The 23,071-nt window shown below is 54.2% G+C and overlaps 10 protein-coding genes across 10 annotated transcripts; 6 read left to right on the top strand and 4 right to left on the bottom strand.

The window, feature by feature from the left end:
- Positions 1-243: 243 nt before the first annotated feature.
- On the top strand, positions 244-2,270 carry PG998_006972 (ubiquitin hydrolase; the record flags this gene model as incomplete). Its single annotated transcript, XM_066873788.1, has 2 exons — positions 244-1,861; positions 1,951-2,270. The coding sequence occupies 2 exons, from the start codon at positions 244-246 to the stop codon at positions 2,268-2,270; spliced, it is 1,938 nt and encodes a 645-aa protein (XP_066729733.1).
- A 420-nt stretch (positions 2,271-2,690) lies between these two features.
- PG998_006971 (uncharacterized protein) lies at positions 2,691-4,175 on the top strand (the record flags this gene model as incomplete). Its single annotated transcript, XM_066873787.1, has 1 exon — positions 2,691-4,175. One exon carries the CDS (start codon positions 2,691-2,693, stop codon positions 4,173-4,175), a length of 1,485 nt encoding a protein of 494 aa, XP_066729732.1.
- A 234-nt stretch (positions 4,176-4,409) lies between these two features.
- PG998_006970 (uncharacterized protein) lies at positions 4,410-6,640 on the bottom strand (the record flags this gene model as incomplete). The annotated part of the gene is made up of 4 exons (XM_066873786.1): positions 4,410-4,586; positions 4,684-6,007; positions 6,069-6,242; positions 6,303-6,640. 4 exons carry the CDS (start codon positions 6,638-6,640, stop codon positions 4,410-4,412), a joined length of 2,013 nt encoding a protein of 670 aa, XP_066729731.1.
- A 684-nt stretch (positions 6,641-7,324) lies between these two features.
- Positions 7,325-8,462, top strand: PG998_006969 (CRAL/TRIO domain-containing protein; the record flags this gene model as incomplete). The annotated part of the gene is made up of 3 exons (XM_066873785.1): positions 7,325-7,967; positions 8,028-8,101; positions 8,142-8,462. The coding sequence occupies 3 exons, from the start codon at positions 7,325-7,327 to the stop codon at positions 8,460-8,462; spliced, it is 1,038 nt and encodes a 345-aa protein (XP_066729730.1).
- Positions 8,463-8,916: 454 nt separating this feature from the next.
- On the top strand, positions 8,917-9,745 carry PG998_006968 (trafficking protein particle complex subunit 5 protein; the record flags this gene model as incomplete). The annotated part of the gene is made up of 3 exons (XM_066873784.1): positions 8,917-9,113; positions 9,254-9,553; positions 9,598-9,745. 3 exons carry the CDS (start codon positions 8,917-8,919, stop codon positions 9,743-9,745), a joined length of 645 nt encoding a protein of 214 aa, XP_066729729.1.
- A 412-nt stretch (positions 9,746-10,157) lies between these two features.
- Positions 10,158-10,610, bottom strand: PG998_006967 (uncharacterized protein; the record flags this gene model as incomplete). Its single annotated transcript, XM_066873783.1, has 2 exons — positions 10,158-10,508; positions 10,608-10,610. 2 exons carry the CDS (start codon positions 10,608-10,610, stop codon positions 10,158-10,160), a joined length of 354 nt encoding a protein of 117 aa, XP_066729728.1.
- A 2,579-nt stretch (positions 10,611-13,189) lies between these two features.
- Positions 13,190-14,722, top strand: PG998_006966 (SPRY domain-containing protein; the record flags this gene model as incomplete). The annotated part of the gene is made up of 3 exons (XM_066873782.1): positions 13,190-13,421; positions 13,486-13,791; positions 13,842-14,722. 3 exons carry the CDS (start codon positions 13,190-13,192, stop codon positions 14,720-14,722), a joined length of 1,419 nt encoding a protein of 472 aa, XP_066729727.1.
- A 963-nt stretch (positions 14,723-15,685) lies between these two features.
- Positions 15,686-18,544, bottom strand: PG998_006965 (uncharacterized protein; the record flags this gene model as incomplete). Its single annotated transcript, XM_066873781.1, has 1 exon — positions 15,686-18,544. The coding sequence occupies one exon, from the start codon at positions 18,542-18,544 to the stop codon at positions 15,686-15,688; it is 2,859 nt and encodes a 952-aa protein (XP_066729726.1).
- A 644-nt stretch (positions 18,545-19,188) lies between these two features.
- Positions 19,189-19,579, top strand: PG998_006964 (uncharacterized protein; the record flags this gene model as incomplete). The annotated part of the gene is made up of 2 exons (XM_066873780.1): positions 19,189-19,222; positions 19,362-19,579. 2 exons carry the CDS (start codon positions 19,189-19,191, stop codon positions 19,577-19,579), a joined length of 252 nt encoding a protein of 83 aa, XP_066729725.1.
- Positions 19,580-20,563: 984 nt separating this feature from the next.
- On the bottom strand, positions 20,564-22,055 carry PG998_006963 (uncharacterized protein; the record flags this gene model as incomplete). The annotated part of the gene is made up of 3 exons (XM_066873779.1): positions 20,564-21,382; positions 21,436-21,911; positions 21,959-22,055. The coding sequence occupies 3 exons, from the start codon at positions 22,053-22,055 to the stop codon at positions 20,564-20,566; spliced, it is 1,392 nt and encodes a 463-aa protein (XP_066729724.1).
- Positions 22,056-23,071: the final 1,016 nt, after the last annotated feature.

Raw genomic sequence — 23,071 nt, 5'->3', positions numbered from 1 at the left:
GCCCTCTTCTTCCAACATTGATCTGGCTCAAGTTTGGAAGAAGAAAAAAAAGATTTTCTCACCCTAATCCATTGCTTTCTCCAGGTTTATATTCAGGGATCTCCGGTACCCCGAATTTGGGTTGCTCCCGGGCCACTGTGAAAGCCATGGCTAGTAGTCTGTTGACTGGTCCGTCGAACGTATGACACGCATCTCCGAAACCAAAGATCGATATTTAATCAATTCCCACCGACGAACCTCAAGATGAGCTCCTTGCATCAGTCGAAGGCAATCAACCACCCTGGCGACGTCCATCCTCGAGAACTACTATCAAACTTCATGCTGGAGCGCCTGCAACAGCCCTCTGTCATCATCACGGTCGCCCTCATCGCCTTCGCCCTATTCTACCAATCGCTTCATTCCTCGTCGCCCTTCTCCACGAGACGTCATCCGGGCCAGGTTCTCTGGGACACCATTATCGCCCTTACTCCTGCTGCGCTTCTATACGCAATAGATGACTGGGTTAACCCACCAATGCTAAGCCACGCCCAAATCGCGCGAACTCCCCGGTCTACAACCAAATCAGCCAAGAGAGAATTGCTTCAGAAGCTCTTAGGACTGAATCAGTCGAGAGGAATAATGAGCTCGGTGGCGAGTGCGGGTCGTAAGGGGCTTTCGACCCTATCGAACAGCACCCTCCGAAAGCGACATACATACCACCCGGCAGGCTTGGGCAACTATGACAACTCATGCTTTCAGAACAGCATCCTTCAGGGCCTTTCGTCCTTGCAGTTTCTTCCGGAATACCTGAAAGCAGCTATCCCTGCCCCGGAAAGTGAGAACGAGGACACGGCCGCAATGAATGAAGGATCGGCTGGCACATTGCTGAGCCTGCTCGCCCAATTACAAGACCCAGAGAACAATGGCAACACACTATGGACGCCGAAAAAGTTGAAGTCGCTCGACACATGGGAACAGCAGGATGCCCAAGAATATTTTTCAAAGTTGCTCGACGAAATCGACAAGGAAGTCTCCAAAACGACCAAGGCTTCTTCCAAATGTGCGGGACTCGAGTCGATGAGCGTGAGGGATGATGGCGAATCGAGCCAGCACAGCGATGATAGCGGCTACCAGTCACTTTCGACCCTGTCTAAGACTGGATCAGAGGTGAATATGTCGAGAAATCCTTTGGAGGGCTTGGCGGCTCAGCGGGTAGCCTGTACTCAGTGTGGTTATTCTGAGGGTCTATCCCTTATCCCTTTCAACTGCCTTACTCTGAGCCTCGGAGTGGACAATGCGCATAACGACGTATTTGCAGGACTGGACTCGTATACACATCTCGAACCCATCGATGGCGTCCAATGCTCCAAATGCAGTCTCCTCAAAGCACAACATCTGCTGCAGCTACTGGTGCAGAGAAGCCAAGAGAGTGGTCTTTCTGAAGCATTGTTAAAGGAACCGATGTCACGACTCGAGGCTGCTAACCTGGCCCTCGAGGAGGATAATTTTGACGAGAAAACATTGAGAGATAAGTGCAAGATCAAAGACCAAAATAGAGTCAACTCGACAAAGACGAAACAAACGGTCATTGCACGACCACCCCGAAGTCTGGCCATCCACATAAACCGATCTGTGTTTGACGAACGTACTGGCTTGATGTTCAAGAACTCGGCCGAAGTTCAATTCCCCGGGACGCTTGACCTGGGCCCATGGTGCCTGGGAAGTGCTGGCACCTCGGATAACAAGGACACACTTCCTGACCCCCTAGCTAACAAGGAGCAGTGGGTTTTGGACGCAACCAAGTCGATGGTGGCCGGCGATATGAAACCATCTAAGATAACCGGCCCTATATATGAGCTAAGGGCCGTGATCACCCACCAAGGTCGCCATGATAACGGCCACTACGTTTGCTATCGAAAGCACTCGCATCAACCCCCAGCCTTGTTGAAGACGCACCAAGCCCAAAATCAGCCCCGTCGGACGAAGAGGAGAAGACGCTGGCTGATGAAGAGACTGATGGTGATGAAGAGAAGTGGTGGCGTTTCAGCGACGAGAGTGTTTGGGAAGTCACCGAGAAGCAGGTCTTGAGCCAAGGCGGGGTGTTCATGCTCTTCTACGACTGCGTGGACTCGAACTATGCACTCACCAACCAGGCCTCGTGCAGCGAGGAAGGCGAACTCGATGCCGATGACGCTGAGGTAGATCATGATATGTCGGATGAAGACGAGCGCGCCCCGAGAGAAGCCGAGGATGCATTCGTCTCTTCATTGCTTAGCCGACCCAACTCATAGCATGTCTGTGGGTTGGACATTTGCATTTCATAAGGGCATAGCACTGGCGTTCAGGAGACAGGCTGTCGGGTGCTGAATCAGTCCGAATTTGGATATTTTTGGAGACACAACCAAATGCATGTAAATCATATACCCTTTTACCCTTATTCGAGTTTGCACTTCCAGAATAGTGCCCAGTAAGCTGAAGATGTTCGTAATGTGTTACCCTCGTATCTCCAGCAACTGCCAGCTTCCCCACATTTGAGCTGCAGGCCTTCAGGCGCCTTTTTAAACAATTGATCCCTGTAAATCGATAAGGTATTATCATTATGTACCTTTGTCTCTGCTCTTGACAATTGAGCCTCTGAATAACACAATTTCATTTCGATTTTCCAATACGCGCAGAGAGGGAGGTTCCTATTATTTTGGCATCTCTCAAAAATGCCGCCGACGAAACTCACCAAGCGCCCGGCCATCGTACGCCACCGCGCCGGAAAAGCTACCGGAAACTCGTCGTCATCCGAATCCGAGGCGTCCGACAACGAAGAAGAGTTGAAAGTAGCAGCAGCACCACCACCGCCGCCTAAGCAACAGAGCGCTGGCAAAGTCATAAGCAGTGGCTCACTAGGCAAGGTCGACCTCGAAGCGCGGCGTAAGCAGGCACAGGCGGCCGAAGAACAGCGGAGAGCGGCCGAGAAGGCAGCACGCGCCGCTGCAGAAGAGGGATTCGTGACAGAAGAAGAGAGCGAAGGAGAGGAGGAAGATGACGACGACGATGGAGAGGAAGAATCCTCCGAAGAAGAGGAGAGCAGCGAGGATGAGGTGCCCCGCCGTGCCCTCCTGATGCGACCCAAATACGTCCCGCGATCGCAGCGCAACGGCGCCGAAGCCATCAAGAAAGAGGAAGAAGACAACGAGCAGAAAAAGTACGAGGAGGAGCAGAAACGGAAGAAGGCCGACGCAGACGCCATGATTGAGGAACAGATCCGCAAGGACCTCGCGGCCAAGGCGGCGGGCAAGAACGCCTGGGACGACAGCATGGACGAGGACGAAGACGTTGACACCGATGACGAGGCTGACCCAGAGGGCGACCTCGCAGCGTGGAAGGTACGGGAGCTGAAACGCATCAAGCGCGAGCGCGAGGCCGTGGAGGAGCGCGAGAAGGAGCTCGCCGAGATCGAGCGCCGGCGCAACCTCACGGACGAGGAGCGCCGCGCTGAGGACGAGGAGCACCTGGCCAAGCAGCGCGCCGAGAAGGAGTCCAAGGGCAAGATGGGCTTCATGGGCAAATACTTCCACAAGGGCGCCTTCTTCCAAGACGACGCCGCCGCCGCCGAGCTCGCGGGCCGCGACGTCATGGGCGCCCGCTTCCAGGACGACACGGACCGCAGCCTACTGCCCAAGTCGCTCCAGATCCGCGACATGACCAAGATCGGCAAGAAGGGCGCGTCCAAGTATCGAGACCTGCGCGCCGAGGACACAGGCCGCTGGGGCGAGTTCCGCGACCACCGCCCCGGGCGCGAGAACCGCGACTTTGGCATCACGGACGACCGCTTCAAGTCGGACCGAGAGCGGGATCGCGACAACGGACCGGGTGGCGCCAACGCTATACCACTGGGCGACCGGAAGCATATGGCACCTCCCGCGGCTGGCGTGCCCGGCGCGCCGGCAGGGCCGCGGGGCGATAGGGACGGTGATCGAGACAGTTACCGGCCTAGAGGTGACCGTCGTGATCGTGATGATGACGGTGATCGGCGGCGTGAACGTAGGAGGTCGCGATCCAGGTCGCCGCGGAGGGACAAGGACCGACGTGATAGGGATAGGGATGACTACGGTGGCGGCAGTAGCAGTCGGAGAAAGAGGGGCTCGCCGCCGGAAGACGATCGCTATGAGAGTGACAAGAGGAGACGCGTGGATTCACGATGATCTTGGTCCAAATTATAGAGCCATGGTCCTTTTCGATGAGGTGAAGATTAAATTGCATCATTCCCATCAGATACGGGTGAGCCTGTTGTAATGCGAACCAACACAAGGTGAACCTATGACTTCATGCTTATCCTGACCATAGAGGGTAAATTTATATCATAAATACATCTGTGATATTCACTTCGTATAGACTTATCTTTTTGCTCCCATAACACATTGTGCGTGCGTAAAACATTATATCCTCGTAATCTCCACCCGTGCGCGGCTGAACACCTTGTGACTAACCATCCCGGCGGCGCCCACCTCCTCCTCGTCCGCCTTGGGCGGATACAGACTCACCCTCGCGTAGGTACCGGCGCCTCTGCGTTTCGACAGGTATCCCGGGTTGACGACGAGAACACTCTCGACGACCTGGAGACAGCGCATCAGTTGAAAGTTCTTTGCATGTGTACAACGATAGAAGGGGGAAAAGAGAGAGCGAGAGTGTTCTATAAGGGGGCAAACTTACTCTGGCAAAAGGCGGCAAGGAGCTGGGAACCATCATCATGTCGGGCCTCACGTTGACGATGTCGCCCAGGCGCAGATAACTCGTGTCGAGCGCGGCGCCGACGGGGCGGCCGTCCTCGGTGCCGACCTTGGGGAGCTTGCTGCGGTCGACGGGCGGGAAGACGGGGCAGTAGTGGCGCTGCTCGATCAGATGGCGCGGCAGGCGGCTAAGCAGGTCCGTGGCGCGCGAGGCGCCGCCGCAGAGCTCCTCGTGGCGCAGCTCGAAGAGGGCGTCCTGCGAGGAGACGCCGAGGACGACCTCGTTGAGCGACAGCGTCATCGGGTTGCCGATGACGCGCGCCGTCTTGGGCAGACCGAGCTCCTTGCGCGGGAAGGGGTCCTGCGGCCACGAGACGTGCTTGTCGATGACGTCGCGCGTCGACGGCACGAGTAGGATGGTGACGGCCGGGTTGGCGGCCGCCAGCCGGTTCAGGGCTGGCGCCACGAGGTACTTGAAGACGGTCACCATGGTCGCCGTGTCCAGGTCCACGGGCGCGTCTTCGGGCAGGTCGAAATCGCCCGACGCGATGAGCGGGTGGTCGACGTCGATGAAGGGCCCGCAGAGGATCAGAGCGTCGGCGTATGTCTCGGCGGCCTGTGAGCAGAGCGCGTGGAGCGGCTCGAAATCGAGGTTGTCCTCGGCCGTGTACGGGCCCGAGGCCATGACGATGTTCAGAGGGGCCGGCTCGTCGTCGGATTCCATGGCGTCAGGTCCGCCGCGGAGGCGTTCCCGATGCCCTTCGATGGCGGTGGGTATCGACGCGGCGTTCGGAAGAAGGGGGATGTTGACGATCTCGTTGACGGTGAAATCGGTACCGGAGGTATTTATCCCCTTGAGGGCAATGATTTGGCCCGGGAAGAATTGATAGGAAGGCAGTTTTTTGAGATCTAGAGGTACCCGGCGTCCGCCACCGGTTTTCCGGGATGTTTCCAGGACAAGCGAGGCTACGTTGAGTTTGCCCTCAGCAGAGTCTGACGCTATCCTTCCCACAGCGTAAATTTCCGAGGTACTTTGGGTTGCTGCGCTGCCGAAAGCCGTGTCCTCGAGCTTGTGGTAGTCCTTAACAAGACCAATGAACTCGTCTATCCGGTCGTCCAAGATCTCTGAGGCCTCTGACAGCTTCATGGCCAAGGGCTTGTAAGCCAATTTCTTTTGGTCCGATGCCGCTGTAAGTTTGATACGAGACTCGGGATATGGCGCAATAGGCGCCTCAGGGGCTGGCAAATTCTCGTTGAGAATCTCAATCACTTCTCCAGCATTCTGACGGTCGTTGAAAGACGCCGCACTGTGACTCATCATCAATAAGGGGCTGCCCCTGAAGGATACTCGCTGGCCATATTACTTACGTGTTCAAGTTCATAGCATCCAAGTGTCTGCCCACCGTTGCTGGCGATTTGACATTAGGGGAGCTGCCGGGAAACTCATTCTTCACTCTGGTAGCTGATGGCGTTTCAACTTTCCTCTTGGGACCCGAACTTCTGTTGAGTTTGGTCGCAGAAGGGGTGGTAAGCCCATCCAGCCTAGTCATACATATAGTCAGTACCCCCGACCCATGTCTCAGGACTCAATACTGTGCTTACATGCCGCCGAGATAGTCTCCTGCGTTGTTCTTGATGGTGGTCCGCGGTGTGGCGCCAGTCCTCCTCTCAGTCTTGACCACATGGGCTTGGCGGTCGCGGTTCTCCCTCTCCAGGGCATCCTGAATATCGCGTTTCAAAGAACGCAGGTTCTCCACGGAGAGCTTCATTTCGTCCATGTCCATCTTAATGCAGTAGGATTCCCATTTGAAAAACAGGTCCTGGGCGGTGATGGAGTGCATGCGCATGATGGATTGCAGCTCGGCAAGCATGTCTGGCTCAAGCTGCTGGTCGCCAACGGCGAAACGCTCGTTCAGCTCCTGGACATCAGCGTCGGCCATGTTGCTTGCGTCTGGTCCGATTTGTCCTTCAATGTGTATCCTTCAGTCTTTCGGGTTCAAGTTTTCATGCAGCCTCTGTTGCGGTTGTGTGGGTTTCATCCGTCTGGGTTGTCTCCAGGGAGCGATACTTGGTAAATGCACAGCAATTGGACGATTACTAGGGAGACGCGCCTGAACGCGCTTTTGCCGTTTCTACGCAGCAGCCCGCGTTAAGTGGTGGGGGTCCGCGTCTGTCGGCACTAATGGAACTAAGCTCCGTATTCGTACACTGTACATGCCTACCCATCAGCCGATTTCTCGGAATGTTTAGGCCCTCCAGACCCCTAGTCGGCCTGGTAGGCACTGCCTAGGGCCCCTATCTTGTTTATTTTATGGCCTAGCCACGTGTGACATAATACGCAAATCTACTACACCGGTGTCCTTCGCCTTGCCAGGGTCCATGCCGTGGGATTATTGATTATTGGCGGCCTAACATTAGATTGTTTCCAGGTTGTCGATTTATTCATCCCTTTCCACTCACAAACAGCTTTTGCTACTCTCGAACCCCCATCTAGTCAACGATCAGCTCTTGCCTTCGTTTTCGTCCCTTCTGAGAGATCACTTTCACGTCATCGTTCCTTGCTACGTCCCCATTATAATCTGCATACCCAGTAACCACTCCATACATAACCAACCCTATCGGCGATGGCGGAGAAGGCTGCTGCAGGACCTGTCAAGGTCCCCTTTACTCATGTTACAGCCGACAGCAAGCCTATTGATAGACTGATACTCTCCGAAGAGCAGGAAAAGAAATATGCGGAGCTCCTGGCGCAGGTCAAGACCTGGACCGAGGTGCCTTCCACCAAGGACAAGGGCGGCCCTCTCACTGATGATGAGAAGCAATGGTTGACCCAAGAGTGTCTCCTGCGCTTCTTACGCGCCGTAAAATGGAACCTGAAGGATGCCGAGAAGCGCCTCATAGAGACGTTGACCTGGCGAAGAGAATTCGGCGTCGATGAGCTCACCGCCGATCACATCTCACCGGAAAACGAGACAGGCAAGCAGCTCATCTTGGGTTGGGATAAGCACGGCCGTACCTGCCAGTACCTGAGCCCGGGTCGCCAAAACACCGATGTGTCGCCTCGCCAGACCCAGCACCTGGTCTACATGTTGGAGCGCTCTCTCGAGCTGATGCCCCCGGGCCAAGAAAAGGTCGCCCTTCTGATCAACATGAAGGCGAGCAAGAACCGCTCCAACACGGCGCCGGGCATCAGCCAAGGACGTGAAGTCCTGAGTATCCTCCAGACCCACTACCCCGAGAGACTCGGCCGGGCTTTGATTATCAACGGTAAGCATCCCATCCAAGATCACGTGCATCTCTCGAAGTCTCGACTAATACCGATGGCAGTCCCGTTCATGGTCTGGGGTTTCTTCAAACTCATCACACCTTTCATTGACCCCATCACTCGAGAGAAGATCCAAGTACAACGAGGACATGTCGCAATATGTCCCTAAGGACCAGCTCTGGAAGGAGTTTGGCGGTGAGGCCGATTTCGAGTACGACCATGCCACTTACTGGCCGGCTCTGACCAAAATGTGCGAAGAGAGGCGTGCAGAGCGCAAGGAGAAATGGGAGCTTGGTGGAAAGCACATAGGCGAGTTGGAGGACTACCTTGCTGGGGGCATTCCCATGGGCATTGCTCCCCCATCTGCTGGACCCGTGGATGACTCGGCGCAAGATGGCGTCGATGCGGCCTCACTTGCGGAGAAGTTGAAGGAGTTGAAGGTTGACGAACCCCCGACTGTCGTTCTCGAGGAGAATAAAGCCGAGGAGGCTAAATAAAAGCAACGCTACCCATCCCATCTCATATCAAACTACTCTAGACATAGACAGATGAGGCTCGTCGTTGAATAGACTAGTAGATTGTGGCAATGAGATGAACCAGATTCGACACCCCGAAATAACGTGCATGTCTAGTTTATATAACTTCGAAGGCAAACTCCTCGCAGTACCATAATGGCCCGGTACAGACGTGTGTTAAAAAGCTTGATATGGAATGAGTTGGCGTTGACTGATCATGTCCGTCCCCTGCGAAGATCTCCAGGTACAGGTACTTTTGCAGCTTTGTGTGTTACCATTGAAGAAGGTGGGACCCACCTCCAATAGCACACTTGCTTGCGACCTCGTCCAAGAGAGATCAATCCAAACGGCAACTTGAAAGCCTCACGACCTACAACTGGACGCCGCCCCCGATTCTCGCGCATCGTCCAGCAACAGCAAACCAAGAACCGCCGTCATGTCCAACCTTACGCCCGCAAAGGGTAAAGAGCAGCCCGGCCTGCGCTACCCGTCCAACGGCAAGACCATCTACCACCGGCCATTGAACCGAGCCAAGACCTCGGAGCTGAGCCAGGCCAGCTTTGCCTACCTCTTCTCCGAGATGGTAGGCTATGCCTCAAAGCGCATAGAGAGTATACAAGATCTTGAAAAGAGGTGAGTGTGTGCGCGGAGAAACCAGCCGGCCATTTAGCCTGGCCCCCATCTGTCATTGAGACGGACGAGAAGAAAGACTTGCCGTCCCGCTGCCACTACTGAACCCTTAAACTAACACTATACGTTTCTTTAAAACCCAGGCTCAACACGCAAGGCCACCCCATCGGTCTCAAGCTCCTCGACCTCCTCCTGCACCGCGAGCCGGCTCGGACGCAGACGCGGCCCCTGACCATCATCACGCTGCTGCATCTGATCAAGCAGCAGCTCTGGACGCACCTATTCGGGCGGGCAGCGGACGGGCTCGAGAAGAGCAGCGACCCCTCGCGGCCGGACGAGTACATGATCATCGACAACGAGCCGCTGGTAAACCGCTACATCAGCGTGCCGCGCGACATGTCGCAGCTCAACTGCGCCGCGTTCGTCGCCGGCATCATCGAGGGGTATGCGACGGGTCCGCGTTCCCCGCCCGCGTCACGGCTCACAGTGTGGGCAAGCAGCAGGCGACGCCGGCGGCGGACGGCGGTGGCGAGGATGGCGGCGAGGGCAAAGAGATGTGGCCTGGTCGGACTGTCTTTCTGGTCAAGTTTGCGCCTGAGGTGCTCGAGCGGGAGAGCTTTCTGGGGAAGGGCTAGGGGGAGGCTGATACCGAACAACGGAGAGAGCGAACTGAAAGATATAGTGGTTTTGACGATGCGGTTCATTGCCCGGAGTTACGGATTGGCAAATAAATGGGTTGGAGTTTTGGCGTGGAACATATCCGATTTAGAACGGAAGGGGCGGGACCAGTACGTAGGTCACATCATCACAAGGCTATACCAGCTGTGTTCATCGAGTTTATATCGTTGCTATAATGTGCAACCTGTGCGTTGCCTATGGGTGTTCTGCCGCGCCTGGGACACCGCGTATGGATGTCATTTCCTCGTACAGAACTCTGGGTATCATATATCGTGTCTCTCTTCCCGTCATAATCATGTGAACGTCTGTCTATGCCAGCTGCATGACTCTGCCAGCCTCTCCCACGTCTTGCCAAAGCTAGATGCTTATTCACCGAGGCATGCCCCGACCACCGCCGTTACTATTGGCGCCCGACGGCCTCGCACTGCCCGACCCGACAGATCCCTTGCCGACGCGGGCGGAGCTGGGCCCCTTCTTCATGAGCTCGTGCAGGCCGAGGTCGCGCCAGGCGGGCTCGCGCTGCTTCTGCGTGGCCTTGGCGATGCCGAAGGCGGCGTGCTGGTCCGGGACCACGTCGTCCTCGTCCTCGGGGTTGATGGGCTGGTGCTGCGGCGGCACGTAGATGTCGTCGGCCGGCAGCTGGTCGTGCGTGAAGTCGTCGAACAGGTCGGCGTCCCGCGCCCGCGTCATGTGGACTTGGGTGAAGTGGCCGTCTTTGTTCTGTGGTTTTGGCACGGGTTAGTTTTAGTCTGTATTGTTGTTTTTCGGGATGCTCGCGCCGATGTAGGAGGAGTGAAATGCGAGAGGAGGGATACAAACCATGATGGCGGGTGGTAGGGAGTTCTACGGTTTGGTGGGAAATTGCTTGGGTTTATGCTTATGCGTGCCTGGATGCATTCACGATTGATGCGCCACGATAGCTTGTCTATCGATTCAGTCTTGAGTCTTGTTTGGCTGCAAGTGGGGGTTAGCTCAGCTGGTCAGGTAGGTACCGGTACGTTCACGCGTGGCAGATGGACCAATTTCGCTGAAATGCCGCGCAGAAGGAAGTTGTCAACGTAAATTACGAGTTGTCATGTTCCTCATCACGGAATACCACGAGGCGCGGCGTAAAACCGGCCTACCCTCGGCTTATACGGAGTACGAATATCTTCTTCCATGTAGTTGATTGCTGCGTCCCTGCTAGAGAGCATAGCCCCCCCAGAAAAGGAGAACAAGAATACGACGGGAGATAAAAGGCCATGAAACAGAGGATGTGCGGCTCTTGAAACAAGTCAGCAAGCCACCTACCCTTGGCCGCGTACTGTGCATTGGTTGAAACAATTGCATGAAAGGGAGAGAGAGAGCCAGATGGTACGTAGATTATCCTACCATGCGACAACAGCCTCAAGAAAAAGTATGCGTGCATGACAGGCGGAACTTCCGTCCCAGCATGTGCTGCATGCGGTGTAGCGGGATCTTGACAGCCACGACATGGGCGACGATCGGCGCGGTGCTGATTGATATTCTGAGATGGGGGCTCAGCTAACGCGAAACCTAAGTTGGTGGTGACAAGCGATGATCATCTTGAGGGGAAAGAATGCGACTGTTTCGACAGCTGTTGGATCTGCTGCGTGTGCGTGCCTATGCGCCTCTGCTCCTCTGCTCTAGCACCCCGCCGACAGTCGCTGTTCAAAGCAAGCATGCATACATACATAAGACATGGCAAAAAGACAGACAGAAACTACTTTATGGATTCCCCCTCCTTGGAAAGATTATTGCAATGCGCATCGCAAAGAGGAGCGGTAGGGCGCCTACTAGTCTGCCCGGCGTCATTGGTTATTGGTCGATCAAGGGGGCTCTCCGGGATCAGGCGCCAGGTCGTGCGATATCAAGGCTGAGGGAGGATGAGGGAAGTGGGCAGCAGTGGGCTACTTTTGGATGTTACAACAGTAATAGCATATACTTTAAAGTCCCCGCCGCCCGTTAGGGATCGCAGGCTAAGCTGCGTAGAGACGGCTGACAGGGAAGTACATGACGTCTCGCTGTAACGATTTCGGAAACCGCACAAGGCCCAAGGCCTGCGATCCAGCTCCAGCGGAGGAGGGAAGATCACCAGCGTCGCAAGGGAATGAATAGTATTGCGTATGGTGTCTGGTGTAACCGATGCATGGCACGGCACAGCACAGCACAGCACCACACAGCTGACATCGAAGTCCAACTCCAACTCCTCCAGTCATCCGAACCTTGACACATGTAGGTACCTGAGTTTTGGGTGTGCTGACCCCAAGTCCCCATGTTCATTCCAGTTTTGGCTCCAGTCCCGACAAGCCATCATTCGTCATCTTGCCTCTCCTCAAGCAGTCAAGTGCCTACCTGCTCGGGAGTCGACTCCTTGTTTCCTCTCCTCCTCTTTCGACTCCAGAGAAGCATTAGAAGCAAAGCCGAGCCGTACATACATACATACATACATACTTACATGTTCTAAAACCTACCTAGTCAAAATCGATTTTTGTTTCGGCGACCATTTGTTGTTGTTGGCTCGCTCCTACCAATTCCTTTTCATCTTTGGGGCTTCATCAATTGGACGCTTTCTTTTCGTATATCACCACGCGCCCTGTGTCAAAACCTAGCACTGTCGCTGCTCTAGCAGTCTAGCTCCCAGCACCAAGCACCAAGCACCAAGCACCAAGCACCAAGCACCAAGGTTACTGCCTAAATTCTGGGGTTGTCTACGCACGACACAAAACAAGCACATAGCCCGAGCGGCCAACAGAGGAAAAGGAAACAGGTGCGCTAGGAAGAGAAGCGAGGCCAGCAGATCGGGAATAGAAAGAGAAGAAAAAAAAGAGAGAGTTCTGAGGTGGTTCAGCTGCTCTCTCCTCATTCCAAAGTCCATTCACTCCAGCAACCCGGCCCGGGATCCCAACCACAACCCCATCCATCCTAGGTAACATCCTAAACCCGCTGTTCTAGCGAGCCCAGCGACCACAGGACCAACGTCGTCTGTCCGTCTGTCTGTCTCGTCCTTCTCCAATCTCTCACCGGCTCTTCCGACTACCAAATTCAATTCGCAAACCACACCACACACGTGTTTATCATCTTTTCTTCCCCTTTCTTTTCTTACTTCTTGTTAGCTGCTGTTTATCGAGGCGAGACCTTGTCCTTCCCTTTCCGATACCCCCCACGTTTCGCTTTTGAGTACATCGAATCAACTTTCCTACAACAACATACACACAACTTTCAAGCATCGAGGTTCTTCGTCCTCGATCCAAACGCCAGCCGAATGAGTGACCCCGGACGGTGACCGCATCGACTCTCGCCTCCCTTTGGGTTTCCCTCACACCCGTCGATACGCAAGCCCCGACCGGCGAATAGACCAACCCCAATTTCTAGCCGTATCGTCAATGTTGCCACCTGAAATGATGAACGGCGTCATAATAGGGCTGCTTTCCTCTTTTGGCTCGGCCATACTGATCGCTCTCGTGTTTCTCATCGTTTACTTTGTTTTATACACCCCGTCGGGTCGCATCCTTCTCGATCGCTTTGGCCGTCCCGGTGAATATGACGATGAGCAGGCTTTCGCGAGGGAGGAGGCCGAGGCCTTGGAGACAATGGATGACATGCAAAGGACAGAATACCTGAGAGCAAAAGGTATGCAGCGCAAACCAAGCTCCCACTTCGCATGGCATACGCGTACTGACACGTCTCGTTGTAGCATTCATCCAGGGCAACCCGCCCGAGTCCATTCAGACGGATATTTCCCTGTCGCAATATCTTGCTATCCAAGAGAAGGGAGTCTCAGCATGGGAGTTTGAGCCGGAACTGGAGATCGCCAACTGTTTTGTCGAAGCCAGGACCGAGATCGAGTTCTTTGATTCCGAGTGTACCGTCATGAGCAACCTGCCTGTCCCCAAACAAAACGAGGTCTACTACTGGGAGGCCAAAATCTACGAGAAGCCCGACAACACATTGCTGAGTATTGGCATGGCGACGAAGCCGTACCCCCTGTTCAGGCTTCCAGGTATGTGTAACCATAAATGGATAACAGGAGCGTGATACTGATCTGGTTAGGATTCCATAAATACTCAGTTGCGTACACATCCACGGGCCATCGTCGATATAACCAGCCATTTAATGGCACACAATATGGCCCACCCTTCGTTCAAGGCGATGTTATTGGCATCGGATATCGACCTCGCACAGGCACTATCTTCTTCACTCGAAATGGCAAGAAACTCGAGGATGTTGTTCACGGTCTCAAGGGACCTAACTTCTTCCCGTCTGTCGGTGCTAACGGCCCTTGCACTGTCCACGTAAACTTTGGTCAGGCTGGGTTTGTTTTTATCGAGGCAAATGTTAAGAAATGGGGATTGGCTCCCATGACTGGAAGCTTGGCACCACCACCACCCTACGGTAGCGAACAAGGAAGCATCCTACTGGAGTCTGGCCGTAAGGATGGATATAGTGGTTCGCCTGCTGGGGGTCCTACATACTCGCAATATGGCAGCCGCCCAGTACTAGACCCGGGTCATGCACGAACAAGAAGCGGGAACTATAGGATATTGCCTCCCACGAGCCCAGGTCCACAACGGAGCCCAACCGATATCTCGTTGGCTCAACTTGTGCCGACAGATGAGCAGGGAGAGCCCAGCAGCGCACAGGGAAGCTCAGGGGACCATGTGGTGGATGTGGTTGGGTTAGGTCTTCGGCAGGAAGCACACCCTCCTCCGGAATACACAAGCCCCGAACACTCGGAGGACGAGAGCCCAAGGAGCAGCTCAGAAAGCGACCGGCGACCCCTTATAAGAAATACGCGGAGTCGTGGCGCTTCAGCAGCCACGCTAAGGCCAAACCAACCACCAATCCCCAGTTACACCGACGCACTTCGCCAAGGGGCTGGCCGGGATCGAAGCCGTAGCGAAAGCCATATGGCAGGGCGCCGAAGTCGCTAGTTGATTGTATAAGGACTTTGATGGATTGATTCACAGCCAGGGCATGTTGAATTTTCAATTTTGCAGAGTTTTTTTTTTTTTTTTTTGAAAGTACAGCATTTGCTTTTTCCGCCAAAACATGGGATCGGAGTCAAGGATTGGGCATAAACGAAATTTGGATTTGCAACCCGTCCGCTTCCTCGTCTTGGAGTGACAAGGGAACCGATGGGCAAGGTAATGGGGGTTCTACTAGGCGAATTTTGTACCTCATTACTCATGATACCACTTCATACGGGTTGTAACCTCTCTAGCGTGATAGAGTGAAGAGGTGCAACTCCTGAGAGACTATAAGGGGCGAAGAGAAAAAGAATCAGATTGGGAAGGGGCGGGCGGTTTGTTTATAAACATGCCCGGACTCACTCGGTTTGCGATGCAACCAAGCCTTGGGGGATCACCTTTCTATGTCAGCATAGCAAAATCGTTATGCTCAACGAACGGCAGACAATACAATATCATTCTAGCTCTCTCAATTCGCTTCCTTGCACACTTCCTGTCTATGTTCTAGGACCAAAACATTTAAGTGTCATCGGCCTCTGAACTGACTGACCACGAGTGACGTATAGAAGCCTGGTAGACACAATAATATACTGTATAGTATGGGGAATAACAAAAGTCTCGCTTATAAAAGGGGGTATCTTTTATTGGTCCGTCATTTGACGCAAAAGAGGTAGGGTCTGGAGGATTTGTAACTTAGACACGGAAGATCAACAAATCTATCTCCCTCTGGAACAGGATGCCGTAATAGGGATGAAGTGTTGGTAGCAGGGCATTAAGGTGAATTGATCAGCCGGGCATAACTGCTGCCAGCGAGAATTAAAAGTCTGTTGTCTCAGTGATAACCATGCCAGGTCATGAGCATCAGCAACAACAGTACATGCCTCCCTATCCCTAAGGGTACTAGTCATACACATTGAAACGCCGTCGCTAGCTAGATTGGAAAACGCCGAAGCTTGACACCGTGTTTAATAATGAGTTGCTGTTCTCCTGCAGGTCTGCGACCCGGGGGTCGAAAGAAGTCGCCGCCACCACCACTGACGGCAGAGCTCGGCAAAGGGCGCGGCTTCTAACGCGGGCTCCGGCTGCGTCTGCGGTCATGCACCGGGTCGCGACTTCTTGCCCGCCGGGTGGCAGTATCCCGTCGAGACGACTCCGTGCTCCGGTCCCGGCGACTACTGCGTGGCGCCTCTTTCTCGTCGCGATCTCGATCTCCCCTGTCTCGGTCGCGCCGGCCGTCCCTGCTTCTGTCACGGTCCCGGCGGCGGCTCCGGGATCTGCTCCGTCGCCTTTCTGGTCGAGCATCTCGTTCCCGGTCCCGGTCCCGATCTCTGTCCCGGTCCCTATCACGCCGATCGTCTCGTCGTGACTCCCCCGACTGCGGTCTCGTTCCCGGTAGCTGTCCTTCTCGCGTCGCTCGCGTTCCACTGGCCGATCTCTGTCGCCGCGATCTCGCTCGCGATCAGCAGGGCGGTAGCGGTCAATTTCTTCCGGGACGCGGCTGCGTTTGGCGTCGGGGGAGCGGTCATCGGTGCTGCGTCTCTCTTCCAGTCCAGGAACGGGTAGACCTTTTTCTCGGGCTTCACGCTGGGCTGCCAAATACGCTTTTGCTTCTTGCTCGCGTCTCTTGATTTCATTTTCTTTCCATGCCTCAGCGTCAGTAAGTTGCACCTCATATGTTTTGTTCGAAGTCCCTCCTGGACGAGATCGTGACCGACTGCGACGGGCGTCGCGGTTTTCTCGACGGAGCTCACCTATAGTACGGGATCTATCGTGATCTTTGTTGTCTCGACTGCGGTCTCGCTTTACCGAGCGGCTGCGCTCGCGGCGATCGGTGCGCACTCTGGAGCGGCTTCTGTCCTTCCTCTCCGTACGAGGACGCGGTGACCGGGACCGCTCACGCCTCTCGGTGCGTGTCTTGGAGCGGCTTGGCTCCCGCGGCTTGTCACGATCCTCACGAACTCGTGACCGGCTACGCTCTCTGGTTTTGGTTCGATCATGAGACCTGCTCCTCTCCCGTCGGGGTTTGCTTCGTTCTCTTTCACGCTCAGTGCGGCGGCGAGACCGAGATCGAGACCGGTTCCGACTGCGATTTCTATTCTCACCCGGACGGTAGTTGTTCTCAAAGGGAAATCGTTCCCTTGTACGGCTGGGATCTCTGCGCTCTCTGCGATCTTTATCATGGCGATCCCTTGACCTACTTCTCTCCCTTTCTCGCCTCTCAGGTCTAGTCCGTGACCGACTCCGTTCTCTGGGGCGATCCCGCCTTCGGTCATCCTCGTCGACACGGGTACGTGCATGGTCCCTATCACGGGTAGAAGTGGCAGTGCTGCCGCGGCGATCATCCGTAGACTTTGGCACCTTGGTCTCATTTGAAGCCTTGGCCTCTTTTGATTCCAAGTGGCTCCTGCTGTCCTTTGCTGGCAGTGGCTCCTTAAGCCCTTTGATATCGATCTTGATCTCCTTTTTGACTTCCTTGGCATCCTTCGTCTCGGTTGGAATCTGAGACGTCTCTTTGCTGAGGAGATGTACTGAGTCCTTAGAGTCAGACTTGATCAGTTCCGGTACCTTCTTTCCTTCCACTGCTGTCTTGGGCGAATCCCGACGGAGTGGCTGGATGGCGGAGGCCGGCTTGACCCTTCGTGGCGGGGGCGCAAGGGCTTCGTCGATTTCAATCTCGGGTGCTTTCTCAGTGTTGCCATTGCTCTCGCGTAAGAGATCAGCCAGGGCATCTCGCTCAATCCTCTCAAGTTCCTCTTTTGATAGTTGCTTCTTGGATTCCTCGGGCCTGCGGCGTTCCTTTGTGTCTCTAGGCGTGCGCGACGAATCTCTCCTGCGTCGCTCTCTGCTGTCTCGCCGGCGCGGGCTGCGACTACGGTCCCGTCGATCGCGGTCTCGATGACGAGATCTATCTCGAGATTTCTCCCTTGGCCTATCTCTCGCCTTCTCTCTTTCCCGGTCGCGGTCCTTGTCTCGGTCGGTGGCCTCTCTGGCTCGCTCGAGTCTCCTGGTCTCTCGTTCCTTGTCACGTTCTTTATCCCGTTCCTCGCGCTCCTTCTCTCGTGCGGCCCGGCGCTCGTCGCGCTCTTTCTGGCGTTGCTTTTCGCGTTCGGCTTCCTTGGCTTCTCTCTCCAGCCGGCGTGCTTCTCGTTCTTCGATGCGTTTAGCTTCGAGCTTCTCAAGCTCCCGCTCCCGCTTCTTTCTTTCCTCGCGCTCGATCTTGCGCTTCTCTTCCTGGATCTGCTCCTCCTTTTCCTTGAGCTCCCGTCTCAGTTTCTCGCGCTCGGCCAATTTCTGAGATGCATCTTCGGCGTAGTCCTCGTCTGTCTTGGCGCCGCGCTGTTGCTCCGCCAGGGCGGCTTCTTCGCCGATTTCCGCCTTGCGTAGGTCGCGGATGCGTTCCTCGATGGCTTTCGCATCGATCAATTGGTCAATGACCTCTTCGGCCTTCTGGTAGACGCCGGATCGGTCCAGAGCACCATCGATCAGGGCAGCCGCCTTGCGGCGGTCAAGCGAGAGCAGCTGGGAAGGGTTGCGTTCGACTTCTTTTTCGGCGACCTCGAGAATGGATTTGGTGACTTGTTTCTCGTACTCGCTAGCTTCGAACTGCTCCCAGACTTGTTTGCGAATGGCATCGTAGCCACCCTTCTTCTTGAAGCCATGTGCGAGACCCTCTATGGCTGATCGCGTAGCGGACGTGAGGGGCAAGTCCGATGCCTTGAACTTGCGCGCGACTGCCGGTGAGGTCAATGTGGCCGCAAGAGACGTCTGCTCCGTGGATGCTGCCATAATTATGGCGAAAGTAGGCCAGAAGCCGTCAACATTTAATAGTTGGCTGGTACCATGGAGATGTTGCAAGAGATCCAACTACCTATCTTGTGAGGAAAATCAACATGCAACGACTAGTTGTGAGGAAAGAACAGGTCGTGGGGTGATGTGAGATGAGACGATGAACTGATTGACAGCCTATTGAGTCTTGGGGATGAAATTCCCATTCCGCATGTGCTTGGCAGTTGATTGGCAATGAACTCCCAGGCGACCAGGATTCAAACACGCTACAGAGTTCCAGGCGCGACCTGCTATCTAATCTTGGGGGTACGGAGTAGTGGGGTTTCTGTTACCGAGTACCTAAGGTGAGGTACCTAATCAGTTATTCAGTTATGCAGCCAGCTGGCAGAACTCCGGCTAATAATCACCAGCAAGCAGCTTCGACCTCCCAGTGTAATGGAACTAGAATGAGCCTCATCACGTCCGGAAAGCTTCAACCCGAGCTCGACTTCCCAGCAACGTCCAATTGAGTCAGGTCGAGCAACACCAATCGCACGACGCTGCTAGGCCATTTGAAGGGCCTTGATAACAAGCAGCCAAAAGTTGAAAACGACCCCAATCCTCAGCCCATTGGAGGCTTCGCATACCATCTCCACTCCTTCACAATGGTTCACAGAGTTCTTTTCTGGTCCGGCTTCGGTATGATGCTCCCCCCATCCGCGGCTCTCGGCCTGAACTCGTAGTGCTCCAGCATGGCAAAGCGCTTGCCGTTTCCTGTTCGCAATTGCTGTAGTTTCGTGGCGCTAGAACGTATCTAACCTCACCTCGCCCCTCACAGGTGTCGCCGTCCGAGTCTGGCAGCTCGGTCTCGAGATGCGACCTTTCTTCAACCGCAGCTCGCTCTGGGCGTACCCCGTCTTCGCCGGCGCGGGTGCCAGCTTCGGTTACTGGCTACAGGGCGTCGACGAGCGGCAGCAGGCCATCCTGAACGAGCGGAAACAGATCATCCTCGAGAAGCGTGCGCGCCGGGCGCAGCGGGAGGCCGAGCAATCATGAGCGAAAGAAGGGTACGAATGGTTTCTGCTATGCGCGATGATGACGAAAGTTGCTACAGGTTGCGACGGTGTACATATCAAGAGAGAGAAAGTGGCAATCAATGAGATTGTGGAATATCACATTCCACGGCAAGCAAGCAGCTCGTTCCAAGTTGCGGGCGTGTGGCTCTGGCAGTGTGGTCGTAGGTTGGGTGTGTCATTCATCTAGCTTGACAACTCCGACGCTGATTTCCTTTGCTTATTCTTCCCCTTCTTCCCCCTTCCCCTTAATGCCAGATTACGTCTTCGGACGTATATCGACATCCACGATCTTTTCCCATGGACGTGGATGTTTTCGCACTGGCAAAGATTGAATATTCAGACCCATTGCTGGGCGCCCGGTTTTGAGATGTCGTTTTGAACATCGAAGAGATTCCGGGAATCAGCAGAGGTTATATCTCAAAATAGCAAGCTCCGTAAGGAATCTGACACGGCTTTACGTGAATTACAATTGATATAGTCGTGCCAATTGCTTGAGACTAGAAGACTGTGTCAGGCGTTGGTACTTGCATGGAGAAGCCAGGCGTCGTCAGTATACTGAAATAGTCGAGTGAAGAGGCGAAGCCTGAATGCAGAGTTGGTTCACTACGCGAGGTATTAAAATCACTCCTTTGCGCCCACTGGGCAATCACATGTGCACTGAAGCAGGCGACAGTTCATCGATCATAGGGTGATGTGTGCCTTATCATGTGTATTCTTCGCTGGCCGCACTGTCTCTCTAGGTAATTGATATAAGGGGTGATGCAAACCTCTATAACAATCAATTATGCGTCTAGCCCGGAGGAAAGCATCCCATTCATAAGGCTTCGTTTAGTCATTTCCGAGCCAGCAAAGCATCGCCCTGTCTATACTTGGGTGATAAAATCAACTCGAACGCCCTCGATACACGCCGTCCTTTTCCCGAATGCCGTGATTGCGCCTGAAGTAAATTTAGAAGGGTCGCCTCCTAGTTGAACTCTTCTAATTTCCGCAGCAGATCTGGTGCTGATCTCGCCTGGACACTTCCTAGCTCCGTAACCAGTAGGCTGAGGTACTTATCTGGTGTCGCATCAAACATAAGACGGAATGCGGCAGCTGATGATCTCTCGGGATCGATCTCGTTATATGTCAACGAGTCTGTGGCGACTCGTTCTGTGATGTTGATGGTCTCGCAAAGAGCAATGGCTCTCTTGCCAAGCTCTTGGGCTACCATGGCAACATCACAAGTCCCGGCTCTCGAGTACATAGAGCCGTTGCTGAACATGGCCTCAGGCGCAAAGAACACCTTTGTTGCTTGTCTGATGTGACTGCGCAACCCACCGAAGTCTCCCGAGTATGAGACTTTGATGCCTTCGCCTGCCAGGGTTTTGGCCAGTTGTTGCCCAAGCCGCTCATACGGGTCGTCCACAATCATTACGGAGAACTTTGTGCCGGTCGAGTGAGCGTACAGAATGGTCTTCTCTACCAGCGTGTTGCGGCCATAGGCGAGAACAACGTCGCCATCTTGTATGTGCTTCGCTCCCTGCTCTGTAATGTACTCGTCCGCAACGGTGATTCGCTCGGCGATGAAAATGTCGATTGCCTGGCAAAGGTCCTTCTTTGCCTCGTCCTCGCTCGCATCCATATCTATCTTACTGACTTGTAACTTGAGCCACCGGATTGCGTTTCCCATGGAGAAACACATGGGTCGGCATGCGGTCAGGTACTCAATTTGAATGTTGAGCACATGGGGAGTAAAGTGGCGTGCCAGTACATTTCCGGGAGGTGTGTTGTACGATTCAATCACCTTAGAAGGTCAGCAGATGAACATGGTACGAAAAGTTCCGGCAAGTCATATACCTTTCTGAAAGCCAGCATAGTAGCCTTTAATCGTGTAGTGCTTTCATCAATTGTGAATGTTGCCATTTGCTGGCCGAGCATCAGAACTGACGGATGAACGTCCTTGTCGGCCTGTGTCATCGGAATGCGCCGCGCCATGGAGAGGTGGCTGAAGCATTCTGGTATCTGGATCTTCTGTTCTGTGACAATAGCGGAGGGTGGTGCCTTGAGCAAACCGGGTCTGCTGGCGGTACCGGCAGCTGCTGATGCGCCATCTTTTCCTTTGCCCTTTGCCTTGACTTCGCTAGCCGATGGCCCCAACTGAGCTGGCGACGAAGAGACAGCAGCCTCCCCTTTGGCAACCTCCTTGGACGTCTTCTGCTGGGCACGTCTAGCTGCCTTTTCGGCCTTGGCCTTGGCCTTCAGCTCTGCGCCCGTCAACTTCTTGTCCCCTGTCGCGTCGGCTGGTTTTGACTCTGCAGTGTTCGCCTTTGCCTCTGTTCCAGCTGGTTTTTCCTTGTTCGCTTTCTCGTTCTGGGCGGACGCAGCTTCTTCAGGGGAGCTTCCTTGGGAATTTCCTTGGGAGCCGATGAAGGCTTGGGGGCAGCCTCGACAGGCGCCCCGTTTTGTTCGGTTGACATACCGGGGGCTCTGATGTATTGGATCGATGTTCGCAATATTCAACGGTGCTTTTTAGCCTGGTCTAGGAAGTATCACAAGCAAGAATGTCGCGGATACGTTGCGTAGTGCACTACGATTATTTTAATTCTGGTGATGCGAAATGGCCGATTGACGTGAGCCAGTGACTCAATATTCCGATCAATGAATTTAAAGGTGGGGGTGGGGTTGCTTGCGCCTAAAAATGTGTCGCTGGCTTATGCAGTCCCCTCCCCCCTCCTTGCCATAAACGCTGCCCGGGTATGTACATAGTCCATAAGATGGGACGGAAGACGGAAGCAGCCGAAGAAGACGGTATCACAGCTAAGGTTCATTGAACTTGCAACCTGGGGATCTGAGCCTGTACTATGAAGCTGGCAGGTCTGAGGCTAGGGGGGCTGGATAGTATAGTCCCATGGTTAAAACGCCACGTATTGTTCACGGAAGTTCTTGTCTTGATGGCCAGTCTGGTCAGCTTATAGTATTTCCTCCAATAGCCTGTGATTGACGTCCAGAGTCTCAATATTCTGGAAACACCAACCAGGTATTTCGAATTAGTTAACTTCCATTTGAATATGTGACTGATTACGCAGTCATCAAACTAGGCCGTAATACCTAGACTGTTAGTCCACGAGGGTTGAAGTGATATAAACAGCGAGTTATGATTAAACTTGAATTCACTCCATTAGTGGTCCCCGCACAGACCACTAAGGCCTATTTTAGGACAATGTGACAAGTGATTGCCATTTGTCGAGATGATGCCGTGCAATTCCCTTCTAGACTTGTCAAAGAGGCTGATTGGGTTGTTCTTTCTTTACTCAAGAGCATAGGTTATACAGGCTCACACAAAAGGGAAACGTCACACTCAAGCTGCTCGGTAGTTGCCCCAGCAAAGGCCTGCCTATTGATGGTGTTGGCCAAATGAGAACGACACGACTGGCCATAGAAAGAGATGGAAGTTTATGGGTTGGAAGATAACTCTGGACAAGCTTGACACCTG

The sequence above is a fragment of the Apiospora kogelbergensis genome, assembly GCF_038363985.1.
Source record: "Apiospora kogelbergensis strain CBS 113332 chromosome Unknown utg000005l_segment0_segment0, whole genome shotgun sequence".
In the NCBI taxonomy this organism is placed as follows: Eukaryota; Fungi; Ascomycota; class Sordariomycetes; order Amphisphaeriales; family Apiosporaceae; genus Apiospora; species Apiospora kogelbergensis.
This window is presented reverse-complemented; position numbering and strand designations above follow the sequence as displayed.